At 42.2% G+C, this 17,113-nt stretch overlaps 1 protein-coding gene across 5 annotated transcripts in view; it reads right to left on the bottom strand.

Moving 5' to 3' along the window:
* Window positions 1-17,113, bottom strand: part of PIAS2 (protein inhibitor of activated STAT 2) — a 3,576,601-nt gene that overhangs the window by 236,939 nt on the left and 3,322,549 nt on the right. For 3 of the 5 annotated variants that reach the window (XM_044082047.1, XM_044082063.1, XM_044082056.1), the window contains one exon: window positions 13,073-13,110. In XM_044082047.1, the coding sequence (XP_043937982.1) occupies window positions 13,073-13,110 (38 nt within the window). Of the gene's footprint in view, window positions 1-10,845; window positions 10,898-13,072; window positions 13,111-17,113 lie in introns of all 5 variants that reach the window. The other 2 variants (XM_044082067.1, XM_044082069.1) reach the window with 1 other exon arrangement.

Raw genomic sequence — 17,113 nt, 5'->3', positions numbered from 1 at the left:
CTCACTGTTGTAAATCAAATTCCAGTCCCCATATATAAGCAATATTCGTTGCTGAAAGCTGATTATTTCTCCCAGAATTTTCTAAAGCTCCACTGCAGTAGTTTTAGGTGGAGTATAAATACATGCCAATGTAGTCCTCCTCCCCTGCCAGTAGCCCCCTACTACTACAAATCTACCATTATCTTTTTTCTTCTGCTATCATTATCAGAGCTGCTCCAGCAATTATTATAAGTACTCCCCATTTCCTTTGTCTCAGATATTCCATCGAATAACCATCTTGAAATCCTTTATTTATCAAATTTACATGCTCAATTATTTCCAAATATGTCTCCTGTAGCATATCTATTTGCACACTGCGTTTCTTAACATAGTTCACTACTCTTTCTTTTTATACATATGTGTGAGACCATTCACATTCAAAGATAATACGGAAAGTGCTGCCATTATGATGAGAAGAAGTATTCCCACCTGTTATGTATAACAGCTTTTTTTAAATGTCTAGTTTCTGCATTTTTATTATATGCATACACTGTTTGGCAGGTTGATCTTTTATACAGTTGTTTCTTGCCATATCCATTTGAACTTATGTCACAACTAGAAAAAGACTTTCTGTTTTAATGAAAACTCTAAAAAAAATCATCTCATAACCAGGAAAAATCCACCTCAGAATTCAAAAAACATATTTTTCATTCTATCCTTGCTATAGTGCTATTTTATTGCATCAAAATCACTCCAAGTGCTTATTTTACAATTTTAATGTGTTTCCCTCAAAATGGCTGATGATGGGACCTGTCTTGGTAATGTGATCTTGTTTTCTTGCTTTCATTTCTTCTTCCCAGAATACATTTTAAATCCTCTTTTTATGAGTCATGCTAGATATAAGGAAGTGGTGCTGTTTTCTCGTGCCATTAAGATAGAATGGCAGGACTGTGAAGCACTGTCATCTAAGCACACCTTCTGTGACAGTGCTACTTCTATTTTTCCCTAAGCCTCATCGTGTGTGTCAGAGCTTGTTCTATGCTATAAATTGCTATTAGCTACTTCCAGCAAAAGAAAGTAGGTAAATAACATTTTTTTTATAAAGGGAGTCTTTTTTAGTCCTAAAATAACTGACATACCTTCCCCCACATTTTCATGCTAAGGTGTGAAAACTCTCACTGCAGTAAATGATCCTTGCTGTATCATGATAAGTAGTAAGACTGCCCACTGAAGGCATTGGGAAGTAGCAGACTTAGTTTGAAGTTTTTTCTGTCTTGAATGATGCAGAATTAACATATGCTTTACAAGTCCTTTAATTATTTCTGTCATGTTCACCCTCCTTTTTCTCTCTTTCATATATATTTATACTTTGGTAACCAGGAAAGTGAACTGGTCCCAGGACACTTTTCAGCCGTGACTTGGGCTACACTGGCAAAAATAATAACAAATACTAAATGCACTTAGCAATACAAAGAAAAAAATACTGACATAAAGACACTGACCAAGACTGCATGTGCAACACATAGCCAATGTGTGACAGTGACCAAGTAAAACATTTAATTTGAGAGCTAAATACCCATTTAACTTAGAGGGTTTGTCCTTTCATAGGTTCATAGGTTTATACTAGGCTATCTGCCCTAAGGCATTTATAAGCCTAGCCCAAAGTTATGTGGCTTACGCCACCCCTTATGTTAGAAATAATGTGCCCATTAGTTTGTTGTGCCTATGTCTAGTAGTGACACAGAGATGATTCCCGGGGTAAACCTACGATCTCCCATCCACCGGTCAAGATTTCTCTTGAACAGAGCCAGCGAGCTGCTCTGCCTCACATGGACCGGGATTTTATTCCACAGCATGGGAGTCTCTGGGTGATAAATCTATCCCTCCAGCACGTCCTATTTATATCCGTGCTAAGGTTTAAGTAACTTGCTCTAGTGGTTCTGGTGGATTTGGATTTTTTGAGGTGGAGCATGTCTATTAATTCTGGGTTGGTCATGGCCTTGTATGTCAGGCACAGGTCACCTCTGAGCAGACGGTATGCAACTGAATAGAGTTGGAGTTTCTTCAGTCTGGCAGTATATGACAGGTTTTGGAGTCCCTTTATACTTTTGGTGAGGAACTTTTGGGGTCTCTCCAATTGCTGCAGGTGTCGGGTGAGATACATCCCGAATGGGGCATTGTACTCGATCATTGGTCTGATAAGTGAAGAGTACAGGGGAACAATGACCTCACTTGATCTGGATGTGAATCCCTTCATGATCAGATGGGCAATGTAGAAGGTCTTTCGAACCACTTTAGCAATGTGAGTGTCAAACGAGAGGCCACTGTCAACCTGGGTACCCAGGTCCCTGATAACCTCTTCTGTGCTTAGTGGGTTGCCACCTATATGGTAGCTTGGGGTTACCTTGTTTTTCCCGAAGGGTATGACTATACACTTTTTGGCATTTAACTTCAGGCCATGGCTCTGGCACCAGCTATCAATTTCCGTGAGACCCTCTGAAGGATGTCTGTGTCCGATGTACTATCCACTATGGCACCCAGTTTGCAGTCGTCCAAACTTTGTCAGCCATAGTCCTCCTATGTTTGCCTGTACTTCTGAGAAGTAGATGCCGAACAATACGGGGCCAAGGACTGAGCCCTGTGGGACACCACTTGTAACCGGCTTGGAGTCTGACATGGCTCCAGCAACTCTAACCCTGTGGGTTCTGTCCTTTAGCCAGTTTGCAACCCATCTTGTGACATATGGGTTTACATTTAAGCTGGTAAGTTTCTCTATGATACCCGAGTGGGGTATTGTGTCGAAAGCTTTTGCAAGGTCAAGGTAGGCTGTATGGACTGCCTTTCCCTCATCAATGGCCTTGGTAACTGTTTTGAAGAAGTCGACCAGGATCAAAAGGCAAGATCTGCCCTTGACAAAGCCAAACTGGGTTGGGTCCAAGGTCTGCAAGTCCCCTATGTCCTTGTTTATGAGTTCCATTATGATCCTCTCCATAGCTTTGCAGACCAGGCTTGTTAAGCTTATGGGGCGGTAATTATCTGGGTCCGTAGAGGCACCACCTTTGTGTCCCTTTTTTGTAGCTCTACTATGTCTAAGTTAGAGGGCCTACTGCCCGTTTAACTTAGAGGGCGAAGCTGTTCCTGTACTTTTTCCCTTTCTTCAGTAGATGTGCTTTATTATTATAGTGTTTTAATAGAGTATTTAACCTTTGTGTGTGTTAGTGTTTTCTATAAAGGTATAATTAGTGTTTACTTCCTTTTTTGGTATTAGTTGTGTTCCTTCTTATAATGTCTAAGGAAAGTAGAGAAAAGAAACCTAAGCCATCAGGCTTTAAAAAGTGCCACAAATGTTCACAAAAAATGTCAATAACTGATGGGCATAATATTTGTGTTTACGTGTCTTACAGGAAAGAAAGAAAGAAAGAAAAAACAAGCTAATTCTCAAAGGACTCCTGAAACCTTCCTTTGATGAAGCTCTACAGAGTACTTCTTCTTCAAGTAAGTCCCCTTCCTCTAAAAGTGACAAGCCTACAAAAAGACTATCTTGTGCTTCTTCAGCTCATTCGGAGCCTCCTTAAAAATTGGCTAAAACTTCTGATGCATCGACCTCCTCGGCTCCACAGCCCTCGGAACAGAGAGAGATAATAGATTTGGACAAATCAAGTCCTTTGTCTCCACTGCCTTCGGAGCCAAAAGAGACTATTTTTCAGAGCCGGTCCACTGAACTAATACCAGTCTCCCCAACCTTGAGATCTCCCATATTGGAGATATCTTGCTCACCAATCCTCTCCTCCAGGTCCTCTAGGAGCTTATTGGATGATGATGTGGACAGGGTGGTGTGCAGACTTTTGAAGTCACCGGCGCTGGCTAAATTGTTTTCAGCTCTGACCCAACCAGTTTCTGAACCATCCAAGACTATTACATCCACGACTATTCCTCCTCCAAGCCAAGCTGGATCTTCGGAGCCGGCATGCCAGGTAACGTTTGCTGTAGACTCTTCGGTTCTGAGACCCCTTCAGGAATTTTTGGAACCAATCCCTGCTCTGACACTCTTGGTACTGTCCAGAGTGTTCAAGAGCCAAAGTTCTCTGGTTGGCTCCTGGGGAGGGGTGGACGCTCGGACCTGAGTTTCTTCTGTTCCGAGTTTACCTTTCTTAGCTTCAGCTCGGCTCCTACATCAGCCTCGGAGCTGATCTCTGTGGAGGCGGGGATTGCCTCTGTTTCCTTGGAACCGCTGGTGTCCACGGAGCCGGAGGGATCTGCCTTCGACCTAATGAGTGTGCTGTCCCTGCCTATGGCTGTATACAAGGATACTGGTATTCTTCCCCCAAGGCACCAGCTTTTGTCTCAGCACCACCCCATCCACAAGACAGCAGAGATTCACAGCCTCAGGGAGCCCCATTGGGTGAATCCCACGCTTCTGAGACCTCCCCAGAATACCATTCTGAGGCTCCTCCAAAGAGAACATGAAAGGGGAAGCATATAGACCCCCCTGATGAGTCCATCACCTCTGACACTGACCTCGAGGATTCATAAGGGTCCCCACGGTCGTCCTCTGAAGATATCTGCTTTGCAGATATCCTAGAAATCCTGAAAGAGAGAGGCAGCTAGAAAACCATCAACCGTTCTGATGAAGAGTCTATGTACCTGAAGGCTTTTGAATCTCAACCTTCCACCTCCTGGGTGTCTCCACCTTTTGACGAGCTATTGGAGTTGGTTAGTCGAAAGGTTTGGGAGTCACTAGACACTATAGAACCAGTCCCTCGGAGGCCAAATAAGTTCTTATCAGCCCATTCTGAAAAAGAATTTCTCACAAAAGGCATTCCTGTAGATGCTATGGTAGTGGCAGCAGCCACCAAGAAGGAACTTTCCGAAACATCCTCATTCGTCCATCCACCAAACAAGGACTCCCGGACGATGGACAGATACGGGAAGTGTATTTTTTTGTCAGCGACTTTTACCCTTAGATCGCTGAACTACCTTATGCACTTTGAGACTACAAAGAAATCTCCTGAAGGGGTTAGGAGATACTCTCCAAAGTTCATTGGCTGTGGGGGGTGTCAGAAAAGGTGACTTCTCAGCTATCTACCTTAAATTCCATTATCGCCTCCATGAGACTAATATCCTATGCAGCGGATGAAGCGAGCAGGGCAGTGGGTTCAGAAGTTTCCCTGAGGAGACACTCCTGGATGTGCTTGTGTATCCTTGCAGAGCCTTTCAACACCCCTTTTGATGGTTCCTCACTTTTTGGACCCAAAGCCAAGGACACACTCACCAGATGCGAGCAGGAAGGGAAAACTCTGCCGTTGGAGTATGTTTTTCTGAACCTTCAAGACCTTACCCTAAAGGTCAGAAGAATGGGAAAATGTGGTTCAAAAGATCCCAGGGAGTTTTTCAAGACGCATGAGGTGAACCCTTCCCCAGGGGCAGAGGGGGAGGCAATAATGGTAGACATTGTCCTAGAGTCAGAGGGGGGTCTCAAAACCAGGGTGACCGTGATTCCTTTTGTGTCCGGCCCTACCAGCGCTCCTGAAAAGAGGCCCATCTGCTGTACTCTGGAAGCAGTTGAGGGGGTTAACTTTGTACCCAGAAGCCTGGCGAGATATCACAAGAGACAAGTGAGCACAATGTATAATATCCAGAGGCGATTCCATTTCTTTTTGCCATCCTGTCCCACAGATCAGAACAATCTTGGATGTTCCACCCAGTCAAAGGGAACAAGCAACTCTAGAAATTCAAAAGTTGCTAGACAAAAGAGTCTTCCAAAAAGCCCCTGCAGACCAAACAGGATTTGGAACTTACTCAAGATTCCTTTAGTGCCAAAAAGAACAGGGAACTGGAGACCCATATTGGATCTCAGCAAACTGAACTAATCAGTCCAAGTTCCGAATGGTGACACTGCAGTCAATTCTCCCCTTTTTAGGGAAAGACAATTGGATGTGCTCAATAGACCTCCAAGATGCGTACTACCACATAAAAATGGACAGAGCATCGAGGAGTCATTTACGCTTCCGGCTGAGAGCCAGTCATTATCAGTTCTGAGCTCTGCCCTTTAGTCTCACTACAGCCCCCCAGAGTGTTCACCAAGTGCATGGTAGTAGTCAGGGCTCACTTGAGACGTCTGGGATTCCAAGTGTTTCTGTACCTAGACAAATAGCTCCTAACTGCTACCACCAAGCATCTACTTCAGCAGGCAAGAGACACCACTCTTCAGACTTGTTCTTGGTTAGGGATTACAGTGAATTTACAAATATCTACCTTGTCAACATACTACATTCACAGGCGGAGATCTCAACACCGTCTCCATGATGGCACGACTGCCTCCCAACAGGGTTTCTGTTCTCATGACAACAAATAGCCAGCCTTCTACCCAGAAACAAGGTGAAGGCAAAGATGATTTTGAAAGTCCTAGGAACCATGGCTTCAACAATCACCTTAGTTCCCCTAGCCAGAATGCCTATGAGAATTCTTCAGTGGCTCCTGTTTGCTCAGTGGTCATTAAAAGAACTTCCTATGTCTCACCAAGTCAGAATTACAGAGTCATGCAAGAGAGATCTCCTATGGTGGCTTCAGTCCGACCATGTGATCGGGCGACCTTTTGTGCCACAACAACCTGTAGCTACAGTGACCATGGATGCCTCCCAGATAGGGTGGAGGGGTCATTATCTGGGAAGAACAGTACAAGGCACATGGCAAGAACACAAAGCCCATTTGCACATCAATGTTCTAGAGATGAGAGCAGTACTTTTAGTGTTGGAAGCACTCCAAGACTCTCTTCCACTAGGAATGATTGCAATCCAGTCACACAACATGTCGGTAGTCTGGTGCATAAACAAACAAGGAGGAACCAGATCCTACCCCCTTTGTCAATAGGCACTGAGAGTATGGCAATGGGCAGTCTCTTCCCAACGTTTTCTGGCAGCAACTCATATCCCAGGGAAGTTCAACGTGATAGCAGACAAGCTCAGCAGGGCGATATTAATGCCTCACGAGTGGTCTCTAAACCAAAACATGGTGGAGGAGATTTTCCAAAAATGGGGCCAGCCTTGCTGTGACCTTTTTGCCACTCCCATGAATACAAAATGCAGCAGCTACTTTGCCCTAATCCCCCCCTCTGGGGGGGGACACAGAGAGACGCACTTGTTCATGATTGTCCCTCGGAACTACTGTATGCCTTTCCCCTCATAGTCATTCAGAAAGCAAAATCCTTGGGAACCAGGCTGATTCTCATTGCCCCATATTAGCCTAGTCAGGTTTGGTTCCCCTTTCTCTGGCCTCACATACAGGAGAAACCGTGGGTTCTGGACCCAGTTCCAGACTTTCTGACTCATATGTCAGGAACACTTCATCCTGCTCTTCAAACCCTCAATTTGACAGCATGGCCGCCCCACTTCCAAACTTAGTCAGGCTTCAAGACTTCACACCAGCAGTAAAACACATTTTGGTATCATTTCACAAGGCTTCTACCAGAAAGTTATATTCTAGTAAATGGAAGAGGGTCTCCTACTGGGCACAAGCAAAGAACATTGATCCTTTTTCTGCCCCAATCAGTTCAATTTTGGAATTTCTTGCAGAACTTTTCCACAAAGGCTCCACTGCAGCTACAATTAGAGTCCAACTAGCTGCAATTTCTGATTTCCACGTTGGTGGATATACTCCTAATCTGATGTCACCCAAATTGTGTAAAGCATTTTTAAAAGGCACTTGTTTATTGAGACCTCCCATAAAAGAACCTCTCTCACCATGAAATTTTAATTTTGACCTGACGCAGCTAACATTACCTGCTTTCGAGCTCTCATCATCATATGATCTCAAATTCCTCTCTTGGAAAACTATTCTCCTAGTAGCCATTACATCTGCAAGAAGAGTCTCGGAGTTGCAAGCCACCATATTTGATTTTCCATAAGGACAGAGTATCTATACAAGCTAATCCATCCTTTGTGTCAAAAGTTTGTTCCCAAACCAATCTAAATCAATCTACTGAGCTCCCAGTGTTTTTTTCCCAATCATAACAACAAGGTAGAGTACAAACTTCAACTGGATGTGCTTAGACAACATAGGTTTTATCTGCATAGAACTAAAGATTTCAGGAAAACAGACCAATTTGTTCATCTCCTTTTCTGAAGCAAAAAAGGGCATGCCAGTTTCAAACATTACGCTTTCAAATTGGCTCTCAATTTGCATTACCTTTATATACACCTCAAATAACAGGAATTTACCATTCAAAGTTAGAGGCCAGTTGACCAGAGCATTAGCAACATCTTCTGTTTACCTAGCCAGATTGTCAATGGACAGTATTTGTGCCGCTGCTACGTGGGTCAAGTCCCCATACCTTTATTAGTCATTACAAAGTTGATTTGGCCTCCAGGGATAGGGCTTCCTTTGGTTCCACTGTGCTCAAAGGTATACTCTTGTGAGCCAACCCAGGGAAATGGTGCTAGGGACGCTGTCCCATCCAGTAAGAATGGAGACGAGATAGGACAACATAAAGAAGTTATGTATTCGCCATAATGTTTCATGTTTGTTGTCCATCTCGCCCTTCATTCTTACGACCCTCCCACTTTTCCCGAGCCAAGGATTCCTAGAGGACCCAGATCAGAGATCTTTCTTCTTTAGTAAAGTAGCTCCTTTGAATTTTGTTATTTCTATACCTGATGTCACATTACTAATTTAGACACATTGTTATGACTGGCAGCAAACAAGCTCTGGGGAATTACACCACTGCATGATGGGATACCTATTCTGCCACGAGCCAAGTTAGAGACTTCAAGCTTGTGTATTTGGCAGAGTCGGAGCCGAAGATCGGCTCCAAACCCATCCAGTAAGAATAAAGGGTGAGATGGACAACAAACATGGAATGTTATGGTGAGTACATAACTTCTTTTTAACTCTACTATTGCTTATTATAAATAATGAATTGTATGCACCCATATTACACACACACACACACATATATATATATATATATATATATATATACACATAGTATGTGTGTGCATGTGTTTGTGTACATGTATAAAGTGTGTGTGCGTGTGTGTGTGTATAATGGAAAACTAGATCGTATGCCTTTGTATGCACTTCATGTCCTTTCAAGAAAAACAAATCAAAATGGAATTTTTGTGTAACTATATACGTGTGTCTTACACATAAAGACACACACACACACACACACACACATATATATATATATATATATATATATATATATATATATATATATATATATATATAAATATATACCTGTGTGCGTGTATAAAAATGTATGTAGCATGTAGAGTACTGTAGTTGGAATGCAGTACTCTGTTTAAATGCACATGCCTGACTGTGTGTGTGTGTGTGTGTGTGTGTGTGTGTGTGTGTGTGTGTGTGTGTGTGTGTGTTTGTCCGTGTGCCCATGTACATTTAAACACAGTTAAGTACTTCTGATTTCCTTTTCTTAATGTTTTTAATGCAAAGGTGCATAGTAAATGCATGTTAAAGTAAATTCTGCAGTATATTATGGTTGCCATCAATTGCCACATTTCCTTTGTGGACTACAAAATGCTCATGCACTCTAACAATGTAAGGACTGACTCATAGTCAGTGGGAATCACTTACAATCGATCTGCATGAATCAGATATGCATCCTTCTCTGGAAAGATGTCACAAGAAAGCATAAAAGACCTTTTTATGAACAGTATCAGTACGCCTAGTTGATAGGGTTGCCACCTGTTTCTCTTTCTGCAGTTCTGGCATATGTGTGTGTGTGTGTGTGTGTGTGTGTGTGTGTGTGTGTGTGTGTGTGTGTGTGTGGTGGGATGGGGCTTGAAAATGGTAAATGCATTGATACTTTACAAGAGAACATATTTTCTGACTTTTCTCTAAATGTCACAGAAATCTTTGCTACTACATTTAAGTTATCTTAACATATAAATTGCTATAAATAGCCAACATTTAAAGCTTAGCATTTCAATGCGGTGTTGCTGCTTATATAAATTTATCGGAAGAGTTGACAATTGCCTTTAAACCCCTGACTGATCTAATTGCTTTGTTTTGCTATGAAAGGGGAGTGTTAAGTTCTCCTCCTGTCTAGAATAAAAATACTGGAAAACAGTCCCACAGCTTTCTGTCTTTTTTATATCAGCTGGTTTATTTCCTTACATTAGTAGGATTAACTGCCCAGCTAAGATTGACAGCAGTACATGACAGGGTAAACTACAGATTTAGCTGTGTCTATGACATGTCATGCAGATGGAGACTATCTCCTCTGCAAAGTATGTGAGAAGCTGAGCTTAACAAAAAAGTAGGTGGGATTTCCCTTCCTTTCACTCCAGTGCAAGGAAATAAAAGTTTTAAAAAGTACAAGCAGGTTTCTGGTACCTACACAATGCTGGAACCAAATTGTAGTAAGAAAAGAAACCTAAAGATCGAGTTAAACTGTAGGAAAGGGTGGAGTTTTCCTTTAACTTAACAGAAACACACAAAACTATGTACGTCTTCAAATAATAAAGTTTAACCCTCCTAATAGGAACAATTGTCCTAGACTGACAGTTGCACTCACAAGCTTTAAGTAATCTATAATGAATGCTATCCATGCTAAAATGCATGATACTGCCTATGCTTCTAAATACATTAAGTGCTGTTTTTGTCTTATGTTTATTCATATCCCAGATGTAGAAAAAATTGAATACTTTCAGGAAACATTATCTTTTAGCCATCAAATGAAAAAAAGTACTCTGCTTTTTATTGCCCTTTTCTGCTTGTCTCCACAGAAATACAAGAAACACATGCACAGTTGCCTTCAGCTACAAGCTTTTCATGTTGCACTGTGAACATTTATTTGTTAAAGGTAACATTTTCAATACATTCAATCTTCTTCTGTTTACTTACTTCCACCTAAAACTTGTTAGAGCAAGCCAAGGGTCTTAATCGAGTCATTCCACTATGAAAAGGAAGAAAAAGCACAACAATTTTACTTGTATCATGCTCTTGTGTCCATGCTTTCTTCTCTTTTTACATTGTAGTGCCTACATTTCTTAAAACTCAACAAGAAGAAAGAAAGAAAAAAGGGAAATGGCACTTGTTTAGTTTAGTATTTCCATTGCACTAAAAAATAACTGAAATAGGTTTACTATATGACAATCAGTATATGCCATATTTTATAAAAATACTGTTAAGAGCAAAAATTGTTTTACTTAAAGTTCCCTCTTTCCTTCCTCCTCCCCTCATTAATGTTCTTCCAAACATTAATGGCATGAAGTAAGGTAGGCATGTGCTTTTGAGTCCCCTACAAGTTAAACAAAGTCAAATAAGTCCAATACTTCCAGGTTTTCTTGTTCCACCATATTTAAAAATGTGATTTATTTTTGTAATCTGACACTTATTCACTAATTTCTGAGATTCTGATTTTGTTCTTGTTGATCTCCATCTCCCAGTTCCATCTCTGGTTCATTTCCAACATACTCCTGGTTCTTCTAATCAACTTCTGTGCTTTTTTCTGTCTCTTAAACATTTTCCTTTGGAGCACTGGACATTTTACTGGCATAGTTTTTCTATGAACTTTATTATCAGAAAATTAAGAGGCAGAATCCCCTTCTGTTTGATAGCTCACATTTTGTTGGACAAACTTTTGTGTTTCCTCCTTAGCATGTTCTGCATCCAAAAAGGACTTTGACCCTTCAAGAAAAATTCTGAAGGATACAGCAGATTGTATCACACACCTGCCTCTCAACATTCTCTGATTGCTGGGATAAATGTGCTTTTCTTCCGCGGATGTAGAGTGAATAATCATTTTCTGCAAACACTCTACAGTCTCTAATTTTTAATACTTTTTCCACAGATTTGTCATTCTCAACTCTTTCTGCTGATATGATTGCATCTTTACTAATACAAGTCTTGCCTGTTTTGTCATGGTCAGGTTTAGAGCATACACATGATGTGCCCTTTCAATTAACAAATCCTGCTGTGGTATACCGGTCCAGCTGCTTATTTGTGCTTTCATGAAATTATTACAGTCTGTTTCTTCCACTTTTTCTAGTACAGCAGAAAACTGCAGATTTTCTCTGCATGCAGTCCTCTAACTACCATTTTGAAACAATTCTTCTTGAGCAGTCTCATACTCAGAAAGACAGACTCAGACATTCATTTTGACATCTGATTTTTGCAGTTTTATTAATTCAACAGAATAACAATTTGAAACTTCTGTTTTTTTCCAGCCCTTTGCTATTTGAATTGATATACTCCTTCAATGTTTCATTTATTTTAATTAGCTCTGAGCACATTTGATTTATTTATCCTCTAAACTACTGATGCTATCTCTCATACCAAAGATGGAGCTTGAACTGCTTTTTATTTAACAGCTGCAGGATTCTTCCCAGTCAGTGTTCTCTCTTCACTTTTTCTAACTGATTTTATTTCAGGTTCTCCAAGTTTCATCTTTGTAGGCATCTAGGCAGTGTATTTACTAGCCAGTAACCAACTTTTACTTAAACAGTCAGAATTACCAGCACTTATCTCTCAGTTTCTTTTTTCACACTGGGATAACTGAAATTAAGCAGTTTATCAGTGTGCAGCCATCCTGCAAACATTCTGAAGCCCTAATTCTTTTAACCTTACTTAGACTTTCTGTATTTTTGTTGCAAGTCCTCTGAGTTGGTTCTGGTTGGACTGTTTGACTTCATTTTCATTTAGTTGTGGACCTTTGTTTTGATCCTGCTAAGCATCTAACTACTAACTACTAATTCTATTGTCAATTTCTTGAGGTTCAAATAAGAAGGAAGGAAAGAGCCAGTAAAGGAAGGAAGGAACCAGCAAGTAAAGCAAACTGCTTAGAAAACTGAAATGAATAAAAGATTATTTCAAAAAATGGTCGATTGCTTTTGTCTCACTTCACAAAGACTTGTGCAGAGCAGAAAATGCCACTGAAGTTAGCGGTTATATCGACAGCTAAAATCATACGATATGGAAACACTAAACAGCAAGAGATAATGTTTTTCAATATAAATTATAAAAAAGTAAAACGGATTAAACAAGCAAATACACTGGTGGCAATGTTACTAAAATGCTTGGAAAACACACACACAAATATCATACATTTAAATGTTTAAAAGTTACATACCTGTGGGTCAACTTGAATTAATGAAAGGAAATCCAGACCTAAAAGAGAGGTCTGTATTAATACAGCATGTTGCAAAATTACATTTGTGGAACACTTTTCTACTCAGTACTTCTACTGATTATGTTATATTTTACTGTATATTTTAAGTATGATAACACAACAGAAAAACACAGACAAGAACAGGCTACATACATCAGACTTTATAATTTTGTATGCTGTGTCATCTGGCCATATAACAAAAAGTAAAGGTTATGAGCTAATAAAAGGCTTCCCAGTTTTCATTATGTATTCCTAAGTATGATCCCTGCAGTCATGCCTTCCATATTGTACAACCCTTAGCAAGTCACTTACCTAGAGCAGTGCTTCCAGATCACTCCTGAAAAGAAGAATTGGTGTCTAGGATTATAAATAAAATACTGTAGTCAGTATGTGTGTGTGTACTGAGCCAACACTGTGTAAACTAAAATAAAATTGCTGCTAAATGTACTCTAATAGTAGCTGCAGCTGCTCCCTCATTGAAGAGTTTTGCCAAAAATTCCAATATAGAAGGTATAGATGCAGAGAATGGGTCAATATGACTCTCCTTTGCTCATAAGGAAAACCTCTTCCATTTGCTGAGATATAATCTTGTCGTAGACACTTTGTGAGAAGCAATCAGGATATGCTGTACCGAAGTAGATAGATTAGGAAGCCTGGGTATGTTTGGAAGCGGAGCAGCCAAGTTGTCAATTTGAGGATTTGTAGAGACGGATGAGCATTCCTGAAGGATGAATCAGATCATCTGGAACTAGGTCCGGAATCCAAGGCTCCTCTTGAAGATGAGGCCGCAAGAAGGGGAGCCATATTTGACGAGGCCAGAAAGGAGCTATGAGAATTAAGGTCATTCCCAATGCCCTGGCTTTCTGGAGAACTTTGGGTATTAGGGGAAAGGAAGGGAATGCATAAAGGAGACCCGGGGGCCAATCATGTACAAGTGCATCCCTTGGGGATTCCCCCAGAGAGGGGATTAGGGCAAGGTAGCTGCTGCATTTGGCATTTATGGACGTGGCAAAAAGATTGCAGCAAGGCTGGCCCCAAGCTCGGAAAATCATCTCTGTTACTTCTTGTTTCAGGGACCACTCCTGAGGCATTAGAATCACTCTGCTGAGTTTGTCTGCTATAACGTTGGATTTCCCTGGGATATGCGTTGCTAACAGAAAGATTTTGGAGGAGGTCGCCCACTTTCATACTGTCAGGGCCTCTCAGCAAAAGGGGTAAGATCTGGTTCCTCCTTGTTTGTTTATGTACCATACCACTGACATATTGTCTGTCTGGATTGCAATTATTCCCAGTGGAAGAGAGTCTTGAAATGCTGTCAACCCTAGAAGCACTGCTCTCATCTCTAGGACATTGATGTGCAAGTGGGCCTCGTGATCCTGCCACATGCCCTGGATTGTTTTTCCCTGATAATGCCTCTCCCCCTACCCTATCAGGGAAGCATCCGTGGTCACTTAGGCGATTGGTTATGGAAGATTTGCAAGAGTTTGTCAAAATGATGTGATGTGACATCAGAAGCTCTTGCATGGACCACTGAGTGAACAGTAGCCACTGCATTCTCACCAGGGGAATGACTGTTATCGTTACTGCCATGGTACCCAACACTCTTAGAACCATTCTTGCTTCGACTTTTGTTTTGAGAAGGAGTTGTTGAACCTGTATTTGCAGGGTTTGTACTCTCTCCGGTGGAAGCTTTACCATCATTAACATCGTGCCTAAGTCTGCACCTATAAAAGCAATATGCTGCGATGGCAATAAAGCAGATTTTTTGTAATTTATTGTGATCCCTAGATGGGAGCAAAGTGTCAGGGTGGTGTCTCTTGCCTCTGTTAGTAGCTGCTTGGTGGTGGCGGTTAGGAGCCAGCCATCTAGATATAGAAACACCCTGAATCCTAAACGTCTCAAGTGAGCCATAATTACTGCCATATATTTGGTTAGCACTCTGGGGGCTATAATGAGGCCAAAGGGTAGAGCTCAAAATTGGTAGTGACTGGCTCCCAGCCGTAAGCACAGATGACTCCTGGATGGCCTGTCCATTTTTCTCTGGTAGTACGCATCCTGGAGGTCTATAGAGCACATCAAATTGTCTTTTCCCAAAAAGGGAAGTATCGACTGCAGTGTTACCATCCGAAACTCTGTCTTTTCTACAAATATGTTTAGTCTGCTGAGATCCAGTATGGGTCTCCAGTCCCCCGTTTTTTTTTTTTTTTTGTAACTAAAAGAACCTTGAGTAAGTTCCCGATCATGTTTGGTCTGTGGGGACCAGTTGGATGACTCTTTTTTTCTAGCAACCTCTGAATTTCCATGGTTGCTTGTTCCCTTTGACTGGGTGGAACATCTAGGATGTTTTTTATGCATGGAACGGGAATGGAAAAGAGTACAGAGTAACCTCTGGATGTAATGCTTTGTACCCATTTGTCTTTTGTTATTTTTAGCCAGGTGCTTGGGTACAAAGATGGTCATCCCCCGACTGCCTCCAGAGAAGGACAGATGGGCCTCCTTTCAGGAGTGCTGGAATGGCTTGCCAAAGAAAGGATTCTCTGTCGCCCTGTTTCTGCAGACCCCCCCCCCCCCACACACATGGCCAGCATCTTCCATTATTGCTTCCCCCTCTGCCCCTGGAGGAAGAAAAACTCTCTGGGATTTTCAGAACCACATCTTTCCCCCCTTTTGACTTTTGGGACAAGGTCTGGAAGGAGTGGAAAAAAGGACTCCAATGGCAGAGTGTGTCATTCCTTCCTGCTCACATCTGGTTAGTGTCTCTTTCATTTTAGGCCTGAACAAATATGAGCCGTTGAAGGGGGCATTAACAAAGGATGACATGAAGGGTTCCACAAAATTACACAGGAGCATCCAAGAATATTTCCTAAGGGCAATTCCTGAACCCGCTGACCTACCCGCTCCATCGGCTGCGTAACAGACTAGCTTCATGGATGAGTTAACCACTGCATTTAGGGTGGAGAGTTGGGAGGACACTTTGTCTGATACTCCCGCAGCTACCAAACCCTGGAGAGTATCTACAAGCTCCTTGAGGAGATCTCTCTGCAACCCGGTGAAATGAGTGAGGTAGTTCAGGGACCTGAGAGTGAAGGTCATTGAGAAAAATATTTGCTTTCCATATCTATCACTCGTACGAGACTCTCTGTTCAAGAATGGAAAGATGTGAAAGTTTCAGACAACTCCTTTTTGATGGCCGCCACCACCACCACCATGGCATCATCTACTGGGATACCCTTAGTGAGAAAGGACTTGTCATCTGGGGAAGTAATGAACTTATTTGCCTCCAGGGAACAGGCTCCACTGTATCTGGAGACTCCCACTCCTTTCAACAAACTAAATCCATAAGCTTGTCGAAAGGCGAGACCCAAAGGCTTTCAGATATACAAACTCCTCATCAGTAGGGTTAGTGGGCTTCCAGACGCCTCTCTGTTTAAGGACCTCTAGGATGTCTGCAAAGGAGACATCCTCAGAGGCAACCATGGGGACCCTTCTGACTCCTCGAGGTCTGTATCAGATATGAATGCTTCCTCTTACACACTGTCTTTCGAGGGACCTCCTCAGAAGGGCATTCTGGAGAGGCTTCAGAAGAGACTCACCCATTGGGGGATCCTGAGGCTTTGGGGCTCCACGCCTGTGTGGGATCGGTTGCGTTGAGACTGACACCGGGGCTTTCTAGGGAGGAATGACAGGACCTGAGTGTGGCGCTGCTCATGTTGACAGCACTCTCCTCATCACCTTGAACCCCCCCCCCCGCCCATGACCTGAGAAAACCTCTGGCTCCGAAGAACCAGAAGGCTCCCCCAGAGCCATGGTGGCTGGCTCTGAAGGTGATGTAGGAGCCAAGCTCACCTGTGCCGAGGCACTGAGAGGTAAAGTTGGATCCAACGACTGTCTGATCCAACTATCCCCCCCCCCCCGGACCCGACCGGAGAGCCTTGGCTCCTAAGACCCCTCGGGCTCAGATGGCACTGAGGTAGTTGGAACAGATGTTGGAGTTATAGATCC

The sequence above is a fragment of the Protopterus annectens genome, chromosome 1.part1 (genome assembly GCF_019279795.1).
Source record: "Protopterus annectens isolate FY-2018-M chromosome 1.part1, PAN1.0, whole genome shotgun sequence".
Taxonomy (NCBI): Eukaryota; Metazoa; Chordata; order Ceratodontiformes; family Protopteridae; genus Protopterus; species Protopterus annectens.
Note: the sequence above shows the minus strand (reverse complement) of the source record. Positions and strands in the feature narration are given on the sequence as shown.